A 24,696-nucleotide genomic window follows, 5' to 3' on the forward strand; every position below is an offset into this window, starting at 1 on the left:
TGCCCAAGCTGCAGTCTCTTCCCCGCTGAGATACAGATTTTAAATTGAACTCTGGAGGCAGAGGGCAGGCCTTGGGCCCAACCAACACCCCGTCCCTTCCTTGGTCTGATGAAATGCAGTTTTTAGTGCAGAGATGTCTTAAGGTGCAATCTCTCTCCTCTTTTCATGTGCTTTTAGAGCCAAGCTCAAGGTAATAGGACTTAGGGTCATATTTTGCCTTCAAATCCCCATCCTCAGAGTGCGTGTCCATGCCAAGGCCTCTGGCAGAATGCCTTGGGCCTTTGGCGGGAACAGGTGGAGACTAGCGCTTAACCTTTTCTGGGGGTGGGGGTGGGGTGTCAGGGTCTTCTCGCTGAGCCTCTGCCTGCTAAAATTACCCTCCCTTCCCATGCTGGCCGCTTTGCCCTGGCCCGCTGATGGTGCAGCCCGTTGTTCAGCAAGCCAGTGTCCTGAGTATGTCCAACATCAGTTAGCGGGGTAAAAGCCAAGAGCATGGGTTCATGTGTCCTTGTCCACCCACTGAAGACTTCTTTGGCATGTGTATTTGGTCTGGTTCTCTTTGCTTCCCCGTTTTAATCATCATCATTATGGTTTTCAAACATGGGATTCATACGCTTTTGGCTCTGGGTTCCTTCAGGGGGAAAACTAAAGTACGACTATTGCACATTCAGAAAATCTCGTTGGTCCAGTTCCAAAGCCACGGTCATTCCAGCCACTGCCAGGGGATATTGGGGCATCTTGTCATTAAATAACGGGCATCAGTTCTCTCCGGCTCTGCCCTCGCCCTCCTGTCTTCTGGACCTGCTTTCTGGATGGTTGATGAGGTTGGTGACTGATGGTCAAGGGCCGAGGAGGCCAAGGGTGCACACGAGGGCATGGCCACGCCCAGAACTGGCCTGCCGAGGCAGTGTGTGGCCAACTGCTGAAGCCCCCTCCCTGCTGTGTGGTTCCCCTCCACCAAGTAGCTGCATGTTGCCTCTCAAATCTGCATTTGTCCCATTTCTCCTGCAGAGCTAGCCTGGGTTAGAAGGTGTGTTGGAAATGGCCTTCGGCAACCAAGGACACTAGGGTACTTGTTTGTACTGTTCTGTGATGACTGGGAAATGCAGACTTCCAGAAAGCCGGCTCTTCCTGTTTGAAAAGTGAACTGGACCTAAGACGAGCAGATCACCCGGACAGGAATGGCTCAGTGTTGGGGTCAGACACTCTGTCCCCCAGCCGTGCCCTCCACCGGGACCACCAGCGCATATTTGACTAGTGATATTACAACCTGCTGTTCACCATTTCTCCATCCCAGTTAGGTGGTCTCCAAGATGGTGCAGTGTCCCCGGGGCCCCGTCTTCAGCATGCCACAAAGCCTCGGGGTGGAACTTTCTGTTAAGGCTCTCTGTGGATGACTTTCTTCCATTGTGTAAAGGGGTTCCTGTACTCCCAAGCTTTTGACCTCATGCCTTGTATAGTAATAAGGGTTCGGGTTTTTTTTGTTGTGTTTTGTTTCCTTTTGTTCTTATTTTGGCCTTTCCTCTGTGTCTTTTCACGTAGACCAGATATTTGAAAGGGCAGACGATGGCTAAAGGTGTAACGTGCAGCTTGTTTCTACGTTGTCTGGGGGAGCTTTCACCTTGGATGGGAAACGGAACCGTGGATTCAGCAGGCCATGGTGGCACACTCACCCCTCACCCTTCCCTCCGGTTCAGTACCTACGGTTTCTCCTTTCAAATATGTGATTGTACTAGCTCTTTCCATACGAAAGAATTCTCCGTATTTAAATAAAAAAAAAAAAGTAAAAAAAAACCAAAACCCACTGAAACTGAACATGCTTTGTCAGGTTGTGTGTCCCTCGACTCTCTCATTTGACTGGAGACTTAGAGATGGAAGAGTTTTCCTTTTACGTGGAAGATAGGAGTGACTGGGCTGAAGTGCCCTACTGCGATGTGAGGGCGAGGAGGGGGTGAAACCCGAGGTTAAGGTGCATCGTCCCAGTGGGTGGGCGTTAGCACTGCCTGCCCCCTGCCCTTCCTCACCCCACGCGCCCCAACTCCCCGTGAGAAGTGGGTGGGTCAGAGGTTAAGCATTTGATTTGTCGTGTTTTGTTGCCACTTCTAATGTCCCTTTTCTTTTGCTGCACTTGGGCTTGGCTTGGAAGGAAGAGCAAGCCAGGCGTGGGCAGTGAAGGATGGAGAGCTTGGATTTGGGTTCAAGTGGTAGTTCTCGGTTCTGCAATCCACTGTGTGCTGTGTGACCTTGGGAAGGACACTTCATTCAGAGTCACAATTTCCATAATTGTAAAACGTGGGTTGTAAACAGTAGCTACGTCGTCGGGTAGTGTGTATGCACAGAGGTCATGGGCAGCATCCAGCCCGGTGCCTGGTCCCAGGTAAGAATGTAGGAAACGTAAAAATTATGCCCGAGTATATTCAACACTTTCCAAAAGGAAACCCCGCCGGCTGATTCCTTCTGAGCCTCTCCACTGTGGAAGCAGGGGACCCGGGTAGGGCGCGCCCTGCAGCTCTCAGGGCCACACCCACCCCCTGGATTCCTTGCTCCTGGGGACCGGCGGTCCGCAGACCTCCAGGGGCCTGACCGCGAAGGAGCCCGAGGGCCCGCAGGATGGAAGCTCTGGATCCTCGAGACCAGACGGCCCCTGCTTTCGTATCAAAGACCACAGGCTGAGAGCCCGGGCCCAGGACGCCCTCCGGCCGCAGGCGCAGGTGAGCCCGAGCTCCCTCTCTCCCCACAACCCGGGTAAGTCAGAGTCACCTGCACTGCGCTAATGCTGGGTGACGGACATGGGAAAACAGGAAAGAACCATAATTCCAGTTATTAAACCTGCAGTACCCTTCTGTCCAGGAGTATTAACTCCCATATAGACGAGGGGAGGAAGAAGGGGTGGGGCTGGGCAGCAGAGTTGCCTTCGTGCCGGTTAACCGTCCGGGTCACTCCCTTGATCTGGGGCCGTGTCCCGCTGCAGAGCAGGCTCGGCTGGGCCGCGCGGGCCGGAGGGTGGGGGGCACCGCCGGGGCAGGGGGTGGACCCTGCCCGCCTCCACCTGCGCGCGCGTCCGCGCCACACTGAGCGAAATGCCCATACGGTCCCACTGTGTCGTCTTAAAAAGGCAGACGTGTGTCTAGTGTGCCCAGGAACCCTGGGTTGCCCAGCCGTGAATCAGACTGCAGACGGTCCGCTGCACACCCTTCGAGTCCGGGTCTGGGCTCGCCCAGTGCGCAAGCGCGCCGCTCTCGCCCAGTGCGCACGCGCGCTTCACCCCCGGCGGGCCCCGCAGGCGCGGCGAATCGAGCGTCGAGCGGGCTAGTGGGCGGCGAAGAGTGCCGAGCGGCCTCGTCCCCAACGGTCCGCGCCCCAGCCCGCGGCCCTCAGGCGTCCGAGGCGTGGCCCGGCGCGGGGAGCGGCTCTGAGGAGACTGGAAGAAACGCGAGTACGTTTGGGGCGCTGTGGACCAGAGCCCAGGCGCAAGCGGGAGAGTCAGTGCGGAACGCGCGTGCGCGGTCTGTGGGGCACTGTGGCGGGGGGCGGCAGGTCTTGCCTGGCCCGGGGGTGGGGCCGGGGCAGGTGTGCCGGCGGAAGGGGGCGTCCGAGGCGCAGGTGAAACCTTCGGGAAAGATAGCGGCCTGCGGGAGAGAAAGGGGAGTGCCGGGAAGAGGAGTGGGGGCCTCCCAGGGCAGACAGGGTCTCTGGAGAGAAGGGGGTGCTCAGGGCAGATGTAGCTGCAGGGAGAGAAGCGGGCCTCCAGGGCAGATGCAGCCTTGAGAATAGAAGGGGACCGCCGAAGACCAGATGCAGCTTTGATGCGGGAAAGGCGGTGCCCAAGGCAGATGCAGCCTTAAGAAAAGTGGAGCCTCGGGGGAGGAAACGGGGTTGCCCAGTGCAGATGCGCCCTCGGGGTGAGAAAGGGGGCGCCCAGGGGACGGTGCTGGCCCGCGGCGGGAGGGGAGGGGAGGGAGGATCTTGGCGCAGAGGTGGAGGCTCTGAGCCTCAGGGGGTGGAGGTCACCGCGCTGTACGCTGGCCACACTGCCTAGGTGGGGAGGGGCCAGGAGGCCGTCTCATTGACCGGAAGTGCCCAGCAGGTGTTGGTGGAGTGAGTGAATATTGAGTCCTCAGATTCCCGCCTCGGTTGACCGCTCGTGAAAGCAGGGTCTTGTCACAGCGTCTTTCGAGCCTTCAGGGGGCCACCTGTGTTCTGACGACAGCTCTTCCCTGCTTTTCCAGGGCATCCTCCCCGGCCCGCTTTTCTACAAGATGTTGGGATTTTTGCAGCGCCCTGTGGTGGTGACAGCTGACATCAACTTGAATGTCGTGGCTCTGACCGCGGTGGGGTTGCTGAGCCGACTGTGGCAGCTTGCCTATCCAAGGGCCGTGGTGTAAGCCAGGCAACTCCATTTTGGGTGCATCGGAAGGAACCGTAATTTGTTCAGTGCATTGGTGACAGGAAGTGCCTTTTTGAACAGCGTAAACGGGAGAGTAAAATTCCGGGCTTCCTGGTGATGGGTGTCTTTGGCAGTTAGAGGAGAGACCAGCTTGTCCCCAGGACAGCCCCTGCAGAGGCCACCTGTTTGGTCTTGCCCCGTAGGTCAGGAGTGGGTGCAGTAGCCTTGGGTGACCTTTGACAGTCTGGAGAGTGGAGGGCTTAAGATTGAGGAATTTGGAAGTGAGTCCTCACTGATACTAGAGTGTGTTCTTTGTCGTAATGGGAAATGATTGCTGTTATTATTAAAGGGCTGTTCATTATCTGATTAATACATGGGTTCCTTTTCACTTAACTTTTTATTATGGCAAATGTCAAACAGATACACACATACAGAGAATGGTATCTTCATCACCCAGCTTCAACAGTTACCAGCTCATAGCCAACCCCTTCCCTGCAGTGGATTGTTTTGAAGCACATCATAAACACTGTGTTTCATTTGTAAACAATTCAGTATCTATCTCTAAAAGATCAGGATTCTTAAAAACCACGTGACCGCAGTAGCATCATCACACCTAACAAGTTGCCAGCAGTTCCTTAATGTCAGTGAAAGTCCCTGATTGAAAGAGGTTTGTTGCGGCTGGCGCCTGCATGCCTCCCTGTTACACCTGTTTTGTCGGGTCACCAGGTCTGATTCCGTCTCTTAGCTGCAGGCACGCTGGTGGACAGGCAGACTAGCTTTGCGTTCAGGAGGCCTTTTGGAGACTGGCTCACAGTACACCCTAAACCCAAACATAGGGAGAGAAATAGAACGTGTGTCAGGAAAGCCTCCTGAATTCCCAACTTTCGTGGGGCGTTTCCCTTCCTGTCCTTATGGATGTGTGATGCTGCACACGTGTCTTCATAGTTGGGGCAAAAGTCTGACCTTTGCTGGTCACTCTCCAAAGTCCTTTGGAGACACAGGTGTGCATTTATCCTCATGCCTTTTGTGTACGGTTAAGGTTTCCAGTTGACTATAACGTGGGTTTGCTTTGCAGATTTGATGAAGTGTATTATGGGCAGTACATCTCTTTTTACATGAAGCGGATCTTCTTTTTGGATGGCAGCGGACCACCGTTTGGCCACATGCTGCTGGCCTTGGGAGGTAGGATTCATTAGTAAGAGAGGTGGCCCTTTAACACTTATAGGTGAAATTTCTTCAGGGCAGAAGCGGTGTCTTATTCTTTATTATTGTTCCCTTATTGACTGCCGCAGTTTGGTGCTTCAGAAATATTTACTGAACAGGATGGTTACTGATTAATCTTCTGTTTTAGGTTATTTAGGAGGATTTGATGGTAACTTTTTGTGGAACAGAATTGGAGCAGGTAAAGCATCGTTTTCGTTTCCCTTATTAACTTGCTTATATTAGATTGGAGAGGTCGTAGCTTTCATAGGGATTAACAACTATGGTCTATTCATCTGAATCCAAGGTATGATAAATGTTTGGGTACAAGTGAAAGATTTTCAAAAAGTCCGGTAAATTCCTTAGTGTTTAGTTACAGTAAGTATTTTATCCCTGGTTTTTGGTACGCATAGCATGCTCGCCACATGTGGCATCTGATTGCCGTTATCTTTTGTACGTATGAATGTTATGTGTTGCCACAATGTTTTTGGAAATAGATGGGGTAAACTTACAAATAAGGATTAACTCACTTCAGAGTCCTCGGCATCACTCCCGTACTTCCTGAGAACTGGCCCTTGACCGCACGGAGCTTCTCAAGGCCCCTGCCTGTGGCCTGCACACTCCGTCCCTGATGGGGCCCCCAGCCTTGCACTGTAGTCTGTGAGCCTGGTAGTCTGTGTGAAAAGACACTGCAGTGTAGGGAGGTGGTGTGTGCGCAGTGCTCTCAGCCCCGCTGTGGTTCTCTTCCAGAATACAGCACCAACGTGCCCGTGTGGTCCCTGCGCCTGCTGCCGGCCCTTGCAGGGGCCCTGTCGGTGCCCATGGCCTACCAGATCGTGTGGGAGCTCGGCTTCTCTCACTGTGCCGCCGTGGGGGCCGCTCTTCTGATTCTGATCGGTAAGGCCTGGTGGGGCGCAGGGAAGATCCCAGCGCCAGCCCTTGTTTATGTCTGTGCGGCCCCGGAGGGCTCAGGGTTTAGTAGACGTGCCCCCTGCAGTGTCTGCTGCTCGCAGGATGGAAGGACGCACATCCAGTGTGTCCAGATTGGACTCTGGGAGTCACCCCACTCCCAGGCCGGGGGATTGTGGAGCTGTGTGTGCAGACTGTGACGTCATGGAGGTGCAGCCGTGTGTAGCGGGGCTGCCCCAAGCGATACTCCTACGCGCGCCCGCCGTGAGCACCTCCCCCTGCAACCAAGTCTGTCCTTGAATGAGAAGCTACCCCGTACTCCCACCTCCTAGGCCTTGACCGGTGGAGATGGACTCAGGAATTTGTGGGTATTCCTCAGAAGGGATCTCTTGGCCCAGGTCTATGAACAAATGACATTAAGTCAGATGAAAACAAAAAGAATTCATGTCTGCTGAGTGACGACCCTAACTGGGCCCCTGTGCCCACAGAGTGTTAGAATGTCCAGGCGGCCTGCGGAATCTGTATTTCTTTTCTCAGACGAGGAAAACGAAGGCTCAGGAAGGGCAGTGACTTCCCCAGAGTCCCCCAGGTCTCGGGAGGCTTGATTCACACCTCAGAAGTGGCCTTCGTGGTTCCGGGGCGTGTCCCCTTCCAGCCGCCCCGAGCCCGAACTTGCCACCCTCACGCTCTGGGACGTTTGACAAGGGCCCTTTCTTGTGGACGTTTGCCCTCGCTGCCCAGCACCTGACGCCCGTGTCATTTCCCCGACAGAGAACGCTCTGATCACTCAGTCGAGGCTGATGCTTTTGGAATCAGCGTTGATATTTTTCAACCTGTTGGCCGTGCTGTCTTACCTGAAGTTCTCCAACTCCCAGAAACACGGGTATGGAAAATGGGACGTGCTCTCCTAGTTACTAAGAAAGAGGAGTCCGGGGGGTTGGTCGACCTGAGCAGGTCTGATGCCTTTCCACGCACGGGAGCCGCCCCAGGCACCTCGACTGGCTCTTGGCTGACTTTACAAATAATCCTCATCTTTCTGTAACTCAAACTAACTGGAAAGATGTTCTGGCCAAAAAGGAGAATTCTGTCAGGACTGGCTGCTCTCTGGGGAGACGAGGAGTCCTTTCCTTGCACCCAGAGCCTGGTGCAGCCAGCTGACCCCGAGATCTCTGAGGGGGGCACCTTCTCTGGCCTTTGGGAGACATTCTGATCTCCCAGCTCGGCTTCTGTGCTTTGCTCCAGGCCCTTCTCTCCGAGCTGGTGGTTTTGGTTGATACTGACGGGTGTGGCCTGCGCCTGTGCGGTCGGGTGAGTTTGCTCCACGGGTCTGGGGCAGCAGCCATGTCCTCCGTGCTTGTCTCGTCTTAACTTTCTCTCTGTTGTGTCCCTTCAGCATCAAGTATGTGGGTGTGTTCACATACTTACTGGTGCTTGGGGTTGCCGCTGTCCACGCCTGGCACCTGATAGGAGACCAGACGCTGTCAAACGTAGGTGCTGACGTCCTGGGCAGGGCGAGGCTGGCCCTGGGGGGTCGGGGGGCAGGGAGCGCCTGATGACAGGCCTCGGAGGGGGACAGACCTGGGCCCGCCTTCCCCAAAGCAGGGGTGACGTCCCCTCCATCTCTGGCAGGTCCGTGTGCTGTGTCACCTGCTCGCCCGAGCGGTGGCCCTGTTGGTCATCCCCGTCCTCGTGTACCTGCTGTTCTTCTATGTCCACCTGCTGCTGCTCTGCCGCTCCGGGCCGCACGACCAAATCATGTCCAGTGCCTTCCAGGCCAGCTTGGAGGTAAGAGTGACACCCCAGCCATCCTAGAAAGAAGGCCACACTAGACTCAGAGTTTTCTTACGAAACACCGCAAGTGGGCCTTAGAGGAAAAACCAAAACGAGAAGTGAGGCATCGCTTCACTACTACTACACGAATTCTGAACATGCTGACGGTGTAGGAGGGAACGAGGGGTCCGCTCTCTGCAGTGTGACCTGCTGGGCAGGGGCCAGGCTGCACAGGACAAACGCGACTCTGGCATTCGCTCAAGTAACTTTGCAAAAATAATAAAATGCTCCAATTGTGGTGTCAGCAAGGTAGACTCTGAAGTCGGACAGAACTGCTCTTAAGGGCCGGCTCTGCTGACAGCCAGCTCTGTGTGTCTGGGGAAATTTCTTCACTCACCCACACCCCAGAGTTAGACAGACATAATTGCTCTTATCACAGGATGCCTGTAAGAAGTAAATACGGACGAATGGGGGGAATTCCCTGGTAGTCCAGTGGTTAGGACTCTGCGCTTTCACTGCTGGGGCCCGGGTTCAACCCGTAGTGGGAGAGCAGAGATCCTGCAAGCCACAAGGACGAGCGGGGAGGGGCTAGGTGAGCGCCTGGCCCAGGGCAGCCTCCGGTCGGTGGTCATACAGCGTAACATGTCAGGATTATATCACATGCAGTCGTAGCTAATTGTGAGATACAGTGATAACTGCCCCCACCCGGAATACACCCCGGCTGTCATAGGGGCTGGCGGAGGGGCTGGCGGAGGTGTCACGCTCTCGCTTTCTCTCTCCCTCTCACCGGCCACCCCTTTGCTCCTGTCTCAGGGGGGACTGGCGCGGATCACACAAGGCCAGCCCCTGGAGGTGGCCTACGGTTCCCAGGTCACTCTGAAGAACGCCTTTGGCCAACCCGTGCCCTGCTGGCTTCATTCCCACCAGAGCACCTACCCCGTGATGTAAGGAAAGTGATGTTTTTAATGCGAAGATTATAACGTGTTTTGTTTTTTCACATTTTTGCTATTACCAACTCTCGCTTTCTGCGAGTAAGTTTGCGAGACAAAAAAACTGAGCTCTCAGGTCCCGATTATCGACGAGACTAGTTATTTCTGCGTGTAAAACCACTAGAGGGACGGGCACTGCCTGGGCTCACATCTTCAGCCCCGCTGGGACGTGAATGGATCTGGACAGCTCACTGGGTGGTGTCTGTAGGGACCTTGGTGGGGGGGGAGGGGGAGGCCGCGGGCCCCTTGGTGCCCCACCCGCAGATGTACCCTCTTCTCGCAGATACGAGAATGGCCGCGGCAGCTCCCACCAGCAGCAGGTGACCTGCTACCCCTTCAAGGATGTCAACAACTGGTGGATTGTAAAGGACCCCGGGAGGTGAGTACAGGTCCGGGGACACCTCACCTTGGTCCCGGCCTCCTCTCTGTCCATGCCCCGTCCGCGAAGCCTTGGGACCGGCTCTGTGCCGGCCAGCCCGCGGTCCAGGACTTAGGAGCCCAGCATCTCCTCCAGGTGTTGCCAGGCGTGTCCCGACTCTCCCCACCCCGTGGTCTGCCCCCACTCCCCGCCGCCCTGCAGACGCCCGCCTTCCTGCCATCATCCCCACCTCCAGTCCCAGCCAGTCCTGTTGGTTCTGCTGTCAGGGTGTCCGTCTCCCCCATTGGTCTGTTTCCACGCCTGCCTCCCCGATACCCCACAGCCCCCCCAGGTGTCAGGTCAGGCTCCTGCTCAAACACCTCCCTGAGCTCCGAGCTCCACGGCCCTTAGAACGGATCCAGTCCCCAACTGGTCTGCAGGGCCGCGCCCTCCGGCTCCAGCCCCACTCCCCTCGCAGTGCTCACCCTGCCCCTCATTTCTGCAGGAAGGCAGGCTCCTGCCACAGGCTCTGCACCACTGTCCCCACAGCCTGGAAGGGTCCCACCAGGGCCTCTTACTCAGCACCTGAAAGTCAGCTCCTCTGGGACGCTGCCTGGCCGCCTCCCAGGCTCCCCACCTTCCCCACTGTCAGCATCCCGTTGGCTTCCGCGTGTCCGCTGTCTGGCTGCCCATATGTTTGCTCCCTAGTTCCCACTCAGTGCAGTAACTTGAGGGTGGTGGCCACGTCCGTCTGGCTCCGCCAGATGCTCAGCTCCCAGCCGTGGGGCAGGGTCTGATAGGCCCTTGCCACTTTCACCGAGCGAACGTGGAGCCACAGTCTGTTAGAAGGATTTTGGGGCAGGTGCGGGCATTCGTAGCAGGTATGGCGCAGTTGCGGTCAGTGTGAAGGCGGCTACTAGTGGGGCCACGCCAGGAAGCTTGGAAAGTGACCTGAGGTCTCAGAAGAGAGTTAAAGAAAACGTACGCGCTGTGTTTTCACACGCTTTCACCTCACACAAGGAACACGGTGACCGGGTGGCTGTGCGATTCCACGTTGCGCGAGCGAGGACCGGGGCCCCTGCCGCCCCATGAGCGCAGCTACACTTTCTTGCAGGCACCAGCTGGTGGTGAACAACCCCCCGAGGCCCGTGCGGCACGGCGACATCGTGCAGCTGGCGCACGGCATGACCACCCGCCTCCTCAATACGTGAGTCCCCTCCTCTGTTCAGAGCAAAACGTGACCGCTGCTGTGCGCCACTGCCTCTGGCCTGGCTCTGCCCTCGATGTCGGGGGGTTGGGGGGGGCAGGGGACCCCTAGTGGTGGTCGCAGGGTAGGGGGAGAGCCTTAGTGATCTGAGTGGGACAGCAGCCTCTCACCCGTCCTGCAGGGGGGGCTGGGGTGACGGGCCGGGGTGACGAGGAGAGTCCTGCCTGGTATGAAGTGTGGGTGTCCTTGCAGATGGGGGACCAGTGAGAAGGAGAAGTGAGTTCAGGAAGGATCTCAGCTGGGGGATGGAGTCAGGAACCCTCCCTGGCTTGACCTCTGGGCAGCCTCCGCATATTGATGGGCCCAGGCCGCCTCTGCTCTCCTTCCACCCGGCCTCTCGGGCCATCTCGTGGGTCTCAGTGACCCCACACTCGCGCCCCAGCCCCGGCCTCCCCGCTGGGTGCCTGGGCTCTCTGCCTCCCCTTCTGCTTCCCGGGGAAGGAGCCGGTTGCTCAATCCTCATCCTCTTCCGCCACCCCTGTAGTCGCTGTGTCGGGAAATCCACGAAGGTCGCTTCCTTCTCTCTGCACGCCCAGCCCCGCCCAGGCCCCGTTCCCTTTGTCCTGCGATGCTGGGAACCCCCCTGCCTGCCCCCTTCTGCACGCGGCAGCCACGGCTCCCTCTGAAAAACACACACTCTACTCAGTGACCTCACGTCTCTGCGGAGATCCCAGTGTGACTGTCACACTCAGAATCACACCCCACCCCTCCGCTGGCTGCAGGCCCCCCGGGACCTGGCCCCGTGACTCCAGTCACCCTAGCCCCCCACTATCCCCAAAATGACCATGTGCAGCCCCCCTGGGGCCTTCAGTTGCTCTGTCTGCCTGGAACGTTCTTCAACTCAGGTCCCCCCACACACACCCCACCCCGTGGCCCACTCGCTCACTTCATTCAGGTGTCAGCTGAGATGTCGCCGCAGCAAAAGCATTGCTGTGTGCTGTGCCTGCCCTGGTTGGGTGTCATTCGTAGCACTCACAGGGCCTGCGCTCGTGACTGACTTCCTGCTCGCTTCAGGGTCCCCGGCTCCTCTGCGGGGCCTCGCGCAGAGTCTGGTGAAGCGCGGTTTCCTAGTGCGTGGGCGAGGGGAGCCGGGGTTTCTGGGCGTGTTGTCCTCCAATAGTAGTCGTGGCGCCCCAGCCATTTCCGAGAACTGACCTCAGGCTGCTGCCGGCTGGCCGGGTGAGCTCCCGGGCTCAGCCCGTCCTCTGAAAGGGGGATGACAGGCCCCGCGGTTTAGATGGGTGTCTGCCAGATTCCCCCAGAGATGTCATGATTGCAGAGTCTGCCCTCTCGTGTTTGATTTATCGCCCAGCTCCTACGTGCTGCATCCTCGGAGTGGCAGCCGCGGTGCTTGAAGGCTGACTGGCTTTGTTTCCTGAGGAGCGTTTTTTTTCCCATAAAAGCACAGTGAGCGCCTTTCAGAGGAGCTCGGGCAGCCCCTCGGCAGCGCTGTTTGGTTTTCCAGGCACGACGTCGCGGCCCCCCTGAGCCCTCACTCCCAGGAGGTGTCCTGCTACATCGACTACAATGTCTCCATGCCCGCCCAGAACCTCTGGAGGCTGGTGAGTCTAACCCCAGCGACCGTGCGCGCTGGCAGCACAGCCCGTTCCAAGCTGCCCCTTAGGACAAGTGACTGCCTGTTCTACGGAAAGGGGGAACTGGGTAGTTTTCTTCTATCAGAGGAAGGAGCTTATGGTACGATGGATGGGTGGGCACTCTGTATGGGGCTCACGTGGCACTGCTGGCAGAAGGTCCCTCCCACTGTTTGGCCTCCAAACCAGTGCCCTGAGCACACTGGGAGCCTCTTTTGTCAACCCTCACCAGGGATTAAGAAGGGTTTCCCTGGGGACAGGCAGGGCCATCTGGGGGTTGATTCCTGGCACTGCCCTCCTAGGCCCTGGGCCTGTGGTCAGGCAGTGCCCTGGGCAAAGTGGCAGGAGGAAGGTTCTGTCACTGGGCCGTCGGACCGTCTGAAGTCAGGGACACGCGTGAGAAGCGCAGCGGCGGTGCAGTGGCTGCACTGGGCTAACCTCCGGGGGAGCCGGGCTCCCCTTCAGCCCGCACGGGCTGCACGCCTGTAGCACTGGCCCCCCGCCGGGTTCTCGATGGTGTGAGGCCAGGCGCTGCTGGCCCTCTGCGAAACCAGGGGCCGGGGAGCCCGCCTCTGTCTCTGTGCTGGCGCTCTGTGCCGCACGTAGGTGTCTGTGCAGCTGCCTCTCTCCCCTCCCGCAGTGCTCCTCTGATGCGAGTCGTTGCACCAGCCCCTCACCACCAGGACTCTCCTGGAGGCCCCGCCCACTCCCCTTGCTGCTAAGGCCCATTGCCGACCCCTTCCTGCTCCTCACCCACTCCCCTTGCTGCTAAGGCTCATTGCCTTCCTGCTCCTCAGCCCCTCTGGTGGCACTTTGAGCCCCACACGCCCCTGTTTCCAGGAACTGAAGCTCCGGGAACAGGCAGAGAGGACGGCTGACCGGAGGGTGAGGCCCGGCCTGGCCTCCTCGTCCTGTCCTCACTTAGCCCCTCGGGTTCTTTCTTGTCAGTAGCTACGTGACTTCCCGGGGTCATCGCCAGGCTCCAGTAAGTTAAATATGGCAGCGCCAAGCTCTTCAGATGTTAGTTTTCTATTACCCAGCGTCAGGAGTGCCCTGTAAGGGCATCTTTTCAGGGACAGTCTCTGACCTTCCTTTGCGCCATCTTTGCGCAGCATCAGGCGTTGCAGAAGCTCAAGGGTGAGCGTCCGTCCTTAAGTCCCCACTGAAAAGGCTGCCCTGTGCAGTCTCTGGAGGAGGGCAGTGTCCTCTCCCCCGACCACCCCCTCCAGCACCTTGCACAGGCGTCAGCAATAAAGTTGATGGTACCGTCTGGGATCAGCCGTCAGCTCCCCTTGGGGGACTGTCCCCTCATATCAGACCATGTCAGTCTCACCGTGGTGACTGGTCTTCGGTTTTACACTTAAGGAAATTTGAAAAAGAGTGAAATAACGGACCAGACCTGCTCTTACAGGACATCGTGAACAGAGAGTCGGACACGGACGTCTGGAAGACCATCGTGTCAGAGGTCCGCTTTGTGCATGTGAACACCTCAGCCATCCTCAAGGTCAGTGATGCCGCCTCCCACGGTCCTGCCAGGTGGGACAGAATGACGTGTTGCGGGAGTGGTGAGGGCCCTCTGTGACTGCTCAGAACCGAACCCTATCGTGACGCTCCCCAGAGCAGAGCCGGCCGCCCTTGTCAGCTGCTGGCCAAGTGACCGGGGGGGGGTGCCCCGGGGCCAGGCTGAGCCGGGCCCGCCCTCACACCCTCCCCACTTCTCTTCGCCAGCTGAGCGGGGCGCCCCTCCCGGACTGGGGCTTTCGGCAGCTGGAGGTGGTCGGGGAGCAGCTGTCCCGGGGCTACCACGGGAGCACCGTGTGGAGCGTGGAGGAACACCGCTACGGCAGGAGTGAGCCCCGGCCGCGTGGGAGGGGCCGCGTGCGCTCCGTGCTCCGCTGCAGACCCTCGCCCTCCCCCTGTAGCTGGAGCGGTGATAGGACTCGGGGTGGGGGCGGGTGTCCCTGGAAGGCAGGGCAAGCCGAGCTTTCTGACTTGAAGGGTGCTGAGCGGGTGGGTGGGCCGTGTGCTGTGGGGAGAGCCACGTGGAGAGGCGCACTCTGAGTCCTGGCGGGTTGTTTGGAAAGCAGCTGGCGCTGCCACTGGGAGCTCCCTGACCTGGTTCTGCTTGTATCTTGTGGGTTCTGGTGTGTCTGCCAGGCCAGGAGCAGAAGGAGAGGGAACTGGAGCTGCACTCCCCTACGCAGACGGACGTCAGCAGAAACCTCAGCTTCATGGCCAGATTCTCGGAGCTGCAGGTGACAGGCGGGCGGGGGGTGGGCGACCTTGCCCACTGGGTGCTGGCTCCTCACCAGGGCAGGCACTGCAGTCTGTAGAACTCCCGCCTGCCCAGTGTCAGCCTTTAAACCGGGACCTGACTCGGCAGGGAGGGAGCATTTCCCTCTGTCCACTCTAAGTACTTGCCTGGCACTGTCGGTCCCCTGCCTCCTGGCTGTCCTGCCTTGTGGCTTTGCCGGCAGGAACAGTCAGGAGCCAAGGAGACTGTGCAGCAGAGTGACACTGCACGCAGGGCAGGGCAGGACGGGCCACGGTCAACACGGTGCAGCCCCAGAGGACTCAGGGTCCCAAATCTAAAAGCACCCTTAGTGCCCAGTCCCATCCCTTAAACAGACGAGGCGACCGGAGCCCAGGGGTAGGCGCCTCCTGGGCTCATCGGCCCGTTGCGCTGCCTCTGTGGCATGATCTAGATGAACTTGAGGTCGGACGCCCACGTGAGAGGGGCAGCGGTTTACTCTGCCCCCTGGCAGATCCCTGAGCGATGAAGGCGGCTGGCTGTCTGTGTGACTCCCAGCGGCCTCTGCTTTCCGCAGTGGCGGATGCTGACAGTGAGAAGCGACGATTCCGAACACAAATACAGCTCCACGCCGCTGGACTGGGTCATGCTAGACACCAACATCGCCTACTGGCTGCACCCCAGGACCAGTGTAAGCAGAGCGTCTGTGCGGCAGAGCTGTCTTGCGCCTGAGAGTTCTGTGATGTTAAGAGCAGCTGTTGCATCCGACCAAGTCCCAGCCTTCCTGCGCTTCCCTAACAAAAGCCTGGGACCTGTTTTTAGTGCTTTGGCAGCTCGAGGCCAGAGCTCCCCTGAGATGCCAAGGAGTCGGGTCCTAGCTTGTCCACAGGTCGAGGGAAACCAGGCTTGGTGGCTGCGGTGGGAGCGCATGGCTCCCCTTCTCTGGCAGACGTGGTATTTGAAACAGCCCTGCTTGATTTCCCGTGTGGCACATGGCGTCTGGGCCGGTCAGTGCTCTGTGTCCCTGTGCATCGTCTCTCTTCACCTGGGAGAGCAAACGCAGCACGTAGCGGGTGCCCAGTAATCACCTGCTGAGGGGGGGTATGTGCTCAAGATGCTCACCCTTTTCCTCCCCCCCGGAAGTGGGGGGCCACGGCTCGCTGGGAAGCGGGGTCTGAGATGAGCGTCTGCATCAGCCCCCTGGGAGCAGCTCTGTTGTCAGAACAGAATCCCGTCTACTCCCGGCTCTCAGTTTCAGCTTACGGAGCTGAGAACCTTCGCACGTCCGTCCCGGCAGCGAGGGCGGAGGGTGTGGTGGTGCCCGTGTCTGCTCTGGGCTGTGGCGTCTTGGCTGAGGTGACAGGGTCTCTCTGTGCGCCCGCAGGCACAGATCCACCTGCTCGGAAACATCGTGATCTGGGCCTCGGCCAGCCTCGCCACCCTGGTGTACGCCCTGCTCTTCATCTGGTACCTGTTCAGACGCCGAAGAAGAGTCTGCGACCTCCCTGAGGGTCCGTGCAGCTGCCCACACGTGTCTCACGCCCACTCTTTCTGGTTCTGACGGGAGATCCTTGTGCTTCGGGTGTCAGCCCGGCCGCACCAGCAAGCAGGGCCTTGAGGCCACCTCTTTGTTTCTGCCTCGAGGGAACTTCTGTCTCTTCCCCAGAGACAGCACGTTGCAGTCCAGTCCCCGCATCGCCTTCAAGGCTTCTCTGGGGACGTGCAGGTGTCGGGCAGGAATTGCCTGACACCCTGGAAGTGGCTGATGGGACAGAGGCGCCAGCGGGCACGTAGTCAAGGGTGGTGGTTTGCAAGGACAGAGACCCCATTCAGACCATCCTGAAACAGGAAAGGAGCAAACACCCAGGGCAGGGCCGGGCCCCGAAGGCCGTCAGGGGCAGGGAGGCGCCTTCTCTGGGCTCAGCTCCGAGCTGGTCATTCTCTCCACCGACTCCCGGCTCTCCTGGGCGGGTGCACGGGTCCAGCCCCTCCACTGCTCCCTGAGTAGTGAGACCCAGCTCGGAATCTCCGGGTGAGCCAAGGCCAGCAGGCAGTTGGGAATAAGCTGAGCCTGGCCCCCAGGAAGCTGGCATTTCTCAGGAAGGGGACGGTAGTACCAGCAGGAAGTTACAGGAGGTTCTTAGGACACAGTCTGTCCTTCCTCCAGAAATGTGGGAAGGCTGGGAGGGGACACAGAGAAATCAGGAGCTGGAGCTCGCGTGTACCTTGCGGATGAGGAGGCCGGCCTGCTGGACCGCCGGGAGCTTCCCAGCTGGACCGTCAGCAGCGCCGGCTCGAGATGACCTTTTCCCACAGATTGCTGGCTGCGCTGGGCACTGGCCGGGGCTCTGTGCGCCGGGGGCTGGGCCGTGAACTACGTGCCCTTCTTCATGATGGAGAAGACGCTGTTCCTCTACCACTACCTGCCCGCACTCACCTTCCAGATCCTGCTGCTTCCTGTGGTCTTGGAGCACGTCAGCGACCACCTGTGCAGGTACGGGACCTTGGCAGCCACGCCCCCCTGGGGGTATGGGTCCAGGGGTGTCTTGAATGGTGATTCCAGTGTGATGCAGATGGGGTTAGGATCACAAGCAAGGCTCTGCAGGGGTTCAGAGGATGAAGCTAACGAAGGCTGCCGGGAGAGGAAGGTGGCTGATGTGCACGGGAGATGGGGAAGGCCCTTTGGGCCTGGAGAGCACCAGGAGCAAAGAGAAGGACAGGGAAACATGGGGCGTGACCCGGAGCAGCCGGTGGTTCGTGGCCGGACTGCGTGGTGCATGGCAGAGATAAACCAGGAAGCTTTGTAAACCGGAGCGAGTTCGGGAGGCCAGGGCAGAGGGGGAGCCCTCTCTCTTTGGTCCCCAGGAGCCTCGTAGTACGTCAGGAGGGCTGCACTCTGCTCACGGGGGGTTCGGGGGCAATACCCCGGCATCCGACCTTAGATGGAGCAGAAGCTGTGGAATTCTGGAAGAAGAGCGAATGAGGAGAGTGGGGCTTAGCGCATCGGGCAGGACGTGGTGAGGGCTGATGGTCAGGCAGGGGGTGGCCGGAGGAAGGAAAGGCCGGGGTAGGTGACCACGTGGGCGACGGATGCCCAGAGGACATCGTGGTGGGGACGGGCCGGCCTCCCCACGCCCGTGCTCTGCCCTGGGCCGGCAGGTCCCAGCTCCAGAGGAGCCTCTTCGGCGCGCTGGTCGTGGCATGGTTTGCCTCTGCCTGTCATGTGTCCAACACGCTGCGCCCGCTAACCTTCGGGGACAGGTCACTCTCACCCAGCGAACTCAAGGCCCTTCGCTGGAAAGACAGCTGGGATATCCTGATCCGGAAAAACTAGTAGGATGCGGACACAGTGACGGACGGCAGGGCCGGGTCAGGACAAAGTAGAACCGTCTTTTGTGAGCACGTTTCCTTCTGACAAGGCTCTGAGCTTGGTGGGGACTCAGGCTCGGCAGGGGTTCTGTTCTGGTTTCGCTGTTGAAACAGTCCTCTGACGAGCACCTCGTTTTGAGCAAAGTCTGTTTTCCCCCGGACCATAAAGATCAACGCCCTCCATGTCTGCTGACTCCTAGGAGCCCCGTGAACTAGCTGAGTGTGGAGCGGCCGGCGTGGGGCTCCTGTCGGCCTAGATGGAGGCAGGGAGGGGCCGGCTTGGGGCGAACCAGACGAGGCCCCGGTCTTGCTGTCAGAGGCTGGCGGTGGGCTTTGGCTGACTGGCCCGCTGACCTGCTGACCCCGTGAGGCCGCGGGGAGTCACCCTCATGGTTCAGGGGCACACGAGCTATTGCAACGCCGGCCTGAGGAGGTTGTGCAAGGCTGGCCGTTCCTCCTCGCCATCGCTGACTCTTTAACCGCTGCCCGGAGAGCCTGCTGAGAGGTGCGTGAGCGACTAGCCTCCTAACCGTCAGGGTTTGTGTCATCCATACATTTCCTCGTCCTGAATTTGCCTTTTCTTAATGTAATTAAAAAGGGACAAAGTGACATTCATATTTGGTATTATTTATTGGATCTCTCTCCGAAAGGGCACAGTAAGTTTGACAAAACTTTCACAGTCATCAGAAACCAGCCACCGTGCTCAGCTGAGCTCAACTGATGTCTCTGTGTAACTACAGTTAGAACTCGACAGCTGGTGGCTTTTACAGAAACAGCCACGTGGGAGGGAGGACAAACGAGGACAAGACCATGACTGATTGTGAGGCGCGGACGCTGCGTGAGCACAGGAGACCGGCCACCTTTGGGCCGCGGCATCTGCTCACGCCTCTCTGGTCCACACACGCCTTGACTGGAGGTGACGTGCCCTTGACCTGGCCGAGGGCGACACCAGGAAAGACCTGTCCAGACAGCAGCCTGGGCTCAGGGGCCCTGAGTAGGCCTGCGTGAGGACGCTCTGCCCGCCGGAAGGCAGACCCCCAAGCAGGCGGACTCGGGCTGGGCAAGCGGGGGCCCCGCCTGTGCTTGGTGCTGGTTAAGGAAAAGCTTGCTCCCCAGGGCTCCCTCCTGGCTCTGCCTTCCGAGCACAGGCCGGAAGGAAGGAAGCCTGTCTATGGCCCCTGGTGTACCAGGTCAGTGTGTACCAGGAGCACAACCCTGCTGGTGGGTCATGATATTGGGTTACTAGGTCACAGCGAGCATGGTGTCAGGAGACGGACTACAACAGAAAACATGTGGTTGTATAACACATAAAAAGGAAGAGAGTTACCTCTTCACACTTTTCAGTTACACGTGTGTGAACCAGATCATACTAGTCTCTCTTGCTGTGGGTTCACCGTCAAAATCACAGCGTCCGGGCTATTTCTTCAACGTTCCCCAAATATGTGACTCGCTCACCACACGTTCTGTGGCGTTTCTCAGTAACTAAAGAGACCTTTAAGCCTCTGTGATGTGAGGAAGCGGGTGGAAAGGTCAGGGCTGCCTGCAGACATCCTGTCAGACCCAGTCTGAATAACTCGTCCAGGTTTCCTGAATTAGCGAGGGACGCCTGGACTCCAGCACCACCCCGGCCACGGTTGTGTGTTTAGGGGCAGGGGGGCATCTCTGGACCCGCGGGAGCTGAGCACCCCACTCCTCAGTGGGGCCTGCTGCTGGACTCCAGGTGCGACCGTTTGCCAGAGGTCAGCACTGCGGGGTGGTCTCCCGGCTCAGGAAACGTCCTCTTGTAGCTGCGCCCGTTGGACCCTCCGCGATGCCACTTGCAGATGTCGCCGTTGAGGATGTCTTGGATGTGCTGCACGATAAGGTTGATGGCCACTGCAGCAGAGACAGACAGAGCTGGGTCAGCTGCCCCCACTCTCCATCGCGACACGCCGGGAGTGATGCCCGCCCAGCGCCAACCTGGCGTTACTGGTGAAGCACACAGTTTTCCTCCCTGAAGCATCTGTGTGGCGCTGAGTCTCAGCAGACAGACAAGTGCACGCTGGGGCCTGAGCACAATAAAACCTACCTGGCTCGGTCGGCGAGGGTTTCTGTTAACTAACTCTGGTTAAGATACCTTCTGCTAATGAGTGACTCCCTGTCAGTTTTCCATATATATATATATTTTTTCCCACCAGCTTCCCGGAGATATAATTGACATAATGCATTGTGTCAGTTTAACGTGTACAATGTGTTAACTGTTTTTCCAAGTACATTTGAAACCTGTGCCCCAGATGTACACAGACAGGCCTCACGCGCTGGGGGTGTCTCAGTAACCACGACAGGATGGGCAGTGCCTGCCTCCTGGTCCTGGGAGGAGTGGGGGCAGCCGGCAGGCCTGGTCCTTACCCATATTGTCAACCCCTCGAGGGATTATCACATCAGCGTACTTCTTCGTCTGCAAGGCAAGAAAAGGAAAGTCTCGTAAGGATCTGTCCCCCAGATGGTTTCAGCTTGCTTGGGGCTAGATGCAGGGAAGCAAGCCCGGGCCCGTCATGGCAGATGGGGGGGCAGGGATTCAGGGTATCTGTCAACCAGGTGAGAGACGGTGACCCCAGAAGTGAGGGAAGCTGAGCTGAGATAAGCTCTAACAGCACTTGTCTCCCAGCGTCTCTGAGATGCTTGTCTCTCATGAGCACTGCTATAGGGGCCAGTTCTCTGTGCTGACCACCTGGTTCTCTGGGCCGAGTGAAGTGGGGCACCCTCCCACTACACACAGGGTTCTTGACCCTGTGACAGCAGGGCTGCGCTGCACGCGAGGACCTGCTCCCCTTCCTTCCCCGCCCCTCATCTGCTCCCACGCCGAGGAACTCACTCCCTGTTGGGCACCCTGTGGCACCACCGAGGAGGGACCCCGACCAGATGCTGCTGAGGGCGCCGAATCTGAAGCAGCGGAGGGAGGCAAGGGAGGAAACGGTCTGGGCCCAGAGACAGCCCTGCAGACCGCTGAGTGTCGCCAGCGTGTGGATGTGGGCCAAGGAGGCCTGTCACACAGATTAGCCAAGTCCTGGGGCAGCTGTGTCTGCAGGCAGTGGAGACCCACGGGAGACGTGAGCACGAGAGGGCCAGGGCTGCCTCCCATGGGGCTTGTGGACAGTGGGCTGCGGGGGGCAGGGGGGTGGAGTCCAGCAGAGCTGAGGAAGGTCTTCCCTTCGGGGATGCGGGGCACACGGCCAGCTCGTCAGCTCGCTGTGTGGCTACAGGTAAAGGGGAGGGAGCGACGGAGGGTCCGGCCCAGAGTGGGCCTGCTTCCACCCAGGGGCACCCGGTCACATCTGGAGTCTGGAGTTTTTCCGTAAACGACCTACTTTGCCAAATGTCTTTCTGTAAATAAGAGAGACTGCAAAATAGTCAATTTACTTTTCTGATCACTTTCCAGAAACTTCAGAGAACATGAATGTAAAATAAAAAATGTTTTCTTGAAATAGCAGAAACAGAACTCCTTCGTCCTGTTTATCTAAAGCAGGAATCCTGGTTCTAATTCCTTTGTGCCTCATTTTTCCCTTTAAGAAGCAAAATATTGTTCAATTCCCCTTTAAATCCTTACGCAAGTCCTATCTAGTGACAGTGAAGACTGTGAGATGGAGGAAGACAGATGGCCACAAGCAGTGAATTCCTCCTCTATAGGCCGGCCAGCCTTCCAGTGCCAGCCAAAGGCAGCCCAGAGAAACACACGGCAGGGATGAAGTTTCTGAGCACCTACTGTGTGCCAGACACCACTTTGGCAGCCAACAGACAAAAATCCCTGCCCCTGTGGAGGCCACCGTTCTAAGGGGGGTGGGAAATGCACAGTGTGGGTCAGGGGAGAAGCAGCGCCCTGGAGAAATGCAGACAGGCCAGGAGGGAGGCGGTGCCGGTGCCAGGGGTGAAGCCTGCGGGGAGGGGCCGGCCGGCGAGGAGGAGGCAGTGGGGAAGGGGTGATGGGGAGAACAGAGGACACATTCACAGCTGAGAACGGCTCCTCGGGAACGTGGGTACAAGAAGCTAACTTCTCCATTTATACAGCAGACCACGTCCATCCATGGCTTGGCTCTCAGAGAACGGGGAACCGGGGGTCCTTCTGAAAAGGGAGAAAAGGAGGTCCCCAAGCAAGCGGAAGGCGGTACCGGCAGGCAGAACTCCTCGAAGGCCGGCTTGACGAAGGTGGTGTACTGTGTCAGGATCTGCTCCAACTCCCGGCCACGGTGCACGTCCCGGAGAACTGTGGCGACAGGAGCAGGGTGGGGACCTTCAGACCCCCGGGACCCGTGGCCGGGCCGGCCAGGGGCAGAGAGGCCCGTGTCCGCCTTACCTCTTCGCGACAGCCTGACATCAGGGTCAGTGTCCACAAAGAGTCGCAGGTGGAACATGTCCCGGATCTCCTGGCTGTAGAAGACCAGGATGCCCTCGAACAGGACCACGTCTGCGGAGTAGACCACCGTGGTCTCCGCTAACCTGCAGGGTGAGACCAGGAAGGGGCCCGCCATCAGCTTCAGTCCGCGGGTGTGGACTCCGTGCTGGGGACAGATCGTGGTGGCGGGGGGGTGTCCTCACCAGCCCCCAGCGCACAGCCCTCTCCTCCCAGGAGCCACCTGCTCACCTTGAGTGGGTCACAAAATCATAGATTGGGACCTCGACTGTTTTGCCCTCCACAATGTTTTTCAGAGTTCTGTGCATCAAATCGTTATCAAAAGCATCTGCAGGGATGGAACAAAAGGCAAGACAAGCCTGTGTCCTGGTGCTGGGGACCGCAGGGGACTCGCTCTGCCTTGGGGTCAGCACAGCTGGGTGCTGCTGCTACCAGTGACCCTAAGGAACAGCTGGACTGGGAGCTGCCCCCTACAGTTTACATTTGCAGGGCCCTCTGCAAACCACAGGGTGGACCTGTCCTCGCTGCCCTTGGGCAGTGCCACCACCCAGGGATCGGCCAGCCCTGGGAGGTAGGTGGGCTAGGCGTCTGCTTCTCTCTATTTCTGGGAAATAACACAGACTGACGCTTCTCAGACCTTCTTCCCATGTGTCCCCTGGAAAGGAATGAACATGGGAGCCAGCCACTGGGTGGAATCTTCTAGTAGCAGCAGGGAGGGGCAGCCTGGCTGTTCCTCCTCATCCACCCCATCTCCACCTGTTCCCCCGGCCCCCGACCAGACCAGGAAACAGAGCTTCAAGGCCTCTGGTTCTTGTTTACCCACTGCTTCCACTGCTGGCCTCTTGAGGACTCTGCCCCAGGGCAGGTGGCGGAATGAAAGGCCACAGTGGATGCGGTCTGTGCAGAGGACCCTTAACATGGGAAGACGCATGGCGTTCTCCGTGACCATAGTCGTGGCAGAGAAGTGGTTCTGAAGGCCCTTCTGAGGCGCAGACTCCCTGACTGGCTCCAGGGGAGCCTGGAGCTCCGGCAGGGCCACCCAGGGCCCAGAGAGCGCGGGAAAGACGCGCCACCGCGGGTTATCTGCGTGATTTCATGGAACCGCTTAGGTCTCCTGCTGTCCAGGTCCAACCCTGGACCCAGTCTCCGTGGTCTGCCCTCCTTCCCCACTCCCTCCCCACCCTCAGGGTCTCTACCTGGATGGTCGAAATTGTACTGTCCCTTCAAGGCCTTGGCCTTCTGTTCCGTGGTCAGGACCTTATAGAACCTGTCTTGACTCAGGATGACCAACTTCCGCTGCCGGTGGTCTACTTCATTCTGTCCCAGCAGCTCCATGATCTTCTCGCACACAGTTGACTGGGAACACACAAACAGGATCCCCGCCTGGAGACGCTCACCCTGACCCCCGAGCTCCAACGGGCCGGCCAGTGACAGCCCAGCCAGTGACGGGTGGGGCTGCGCTTGGCGGGAAGGCCTCGGGGCACTGGCAGGGGCAGCGCGGACCTGGAGGCCACGAGAGGCCAGGCCAGCGGGAGGCTTGCGGGGGGGGCCCCGAGGTCCAGCGCCCCGCTCCCCGCTCCCCGCCTGCACCCCGGCCTAAGCTTGGCCAGCCGTGGCCGCAGCCCACGCCCGGGAGGGGGCACCTCGGCAGCCAGGGGCTGGGGTCTGTCTCTGGACGGAGGCCGGAGTCCCAGGGGGCCAGCGTGACACTCAGGCCCCGCCTCGCCGCCCAGCCCCTTACCTTGCCGCTCGCGGTACCGCCGCTCACCCCGATCAAGAAGGGCCGCTGGTGAGGACGGTCGGCCTCGTGCGCGGCGCCCTCGCAGTCGCCGCCTCCAGCCGAAGCCATCTCCAGCGCCGCTCGCCCGCATCGGCTTCCCAGCTCACGCAGCCTCCCCCAAACCTGCCGGCCCGCCCCAGCGCAAAGGTCGGAGACGCCCCCCCGGAGCCCCACTTCCGGGAGGCGAGCGGCGCGGTGGGAGCGGGGGTGCAGGCGCGCGCGGGGCACCGCGAGAGTTGTAGTCCCTGGCGGCTGTGGGCGCCGCGCATGCGTGGGCTGGGCCGGTGCTCCGGGAGGCTGCGGAGGCAGCTGGACCGGCTGCGGCGCTGCCCGGTTTTTTTTTTGCTGCAAAGGACAGAAACAACTCAATATCGCAACTGGCTGCAGGAGTCTCCAGACGCCGGGCGGCCTCCGGGAAGGTTCCCTCCGGATACACC

The 24,696-nt window shown here is 59.1% G+C and overlaps 2 protein-coding genes and 1 pseudogene across 13 annotated transcripts; 1 reads left to right on the plus strand and 2 right to left on the minus strand.

The window, feature by feature from the left end:
• Positions 1 to 476: 476 nt before the first annotated feature.
• Positions 477 to 1,812, minus strand: LOC101281324 (uncharacterized; annotated as a pseudogene).
• A 916-nt stretch (positions 1,813 to 2,728) lies between these two features.
• POMT1 (protein O-mannosyltransferase 1) lies at positions 2,729 to 22,269 on the plus strand. 9 transcript variants are annotated; one of them, XM_033426910.2, is made up of 20 exons: positions 3,085 to 3,436; positions 4,230 to 4,381; positions 5,463 to 5,569; positions 5,739 to 5,789; positions 6,338 to 6,484; positions 7,268 to 7,379; positions 7,739 to 7,804; positions 7,890 to 7,983; positions 8,126 to 8,281; positions 9,080 to 9,210; positions 9,539 to 9,634; positions 10,728 to 10,820; positions 12,346 to 12,442; positions 13,884 to 13,976; positions 14,201 to 14,321; positions 14,630 to 14,727; positions 15,301 to 15,414; positions 16,108 to 16,234; positions 17,040 to 17,217; positions 22,137 to 22,269. In XM_033426910.2, exons 2-20 carry the CDS (start codon positions 4,260 to 4,262, stop codon positions 22,267 to 22,269), a joined length of 2,136 nt encoding a protein of 711 aa, XP_033282801.2. In that variant the 5' UTR covers positions 3,085 to 3,436; positions 4,230 to 4,259. The 9 variants fall into 9 exon arrangements, with proteins under 9 accessions (XP_049567379.1, XP_033282801.2, XP_033282799.2 ...); XM_033426912.2 differs by lacking the exon at positions 22,137 to 22,269 and adding an exon at positions 18,293 to 18,707 and having other exon boundaries at positions 3,087 to 3,436; XM_004269079.4 differs by lacking the exon at positions 22,137 to 22,269 and adding an exon at positions 17,883 to 18,707 and having other exon boundaries at positions 3,090 to 3,436.
• Positions 18,704 to 24,603, minus strand: UCK1 (uridine-cytidine kinase 1). 4 transcript variants are annotated; one of them, XM_004269077.4, is made up of 7 exons: positions 24,248 to 24,603; positions 23,676 to 23,835; positions 22,711 to 22,807; positions 22,423 to 22,565; positions 22,238 to 22,332; positions 20,481 to 20,529; positions 18,704 to 19,967 (listed from the first exon to the last, which is right to left on the minus strand). In XM_004269077.4, exons 1-7 carry the CDS (start codon positions 24,326 to 24,328, stop codon positions 19,786 to 19,788), a joined length of 807 nt encoding a protein of 268 aa, XP_004269125.3. In that variant the 5' UTR covers positions 24,329 to 24,603; the 3' UTR covers positions 18,704 to 19,785. The 4 variants fall into 4 exon arrangements, with proteins under 4 accessions (XP_004269125.3, XP_004269124.3, XP_033282807.2 ...); XM_004269076.4 differs by having other exon boundaries at positions 24,221 to 24,595; XM_033426916.2 differs by lacking the exon at positions 22,238 to 22,332 and having other exon boundaries at positions 19,828 to 19,967; positions 24,221 to 24,600.
• Positions 24,604 to 24,696: the final 93 nt, after the last annotated feature.

The sequence above is a fragment of the Orcinus orca genome, chromosome 6 (assembly GCF_937001465.1).
Source record: "Orcinus orca chromosome 6, mOrcOrc1.1, whole genome shotgun sequence".
Lineage (NCBI taxonomy): Eukaryota > Metazoa > Chordata > Mammalia > Artiodactyla > Delphinidae > Orcinus > Orcinus orca.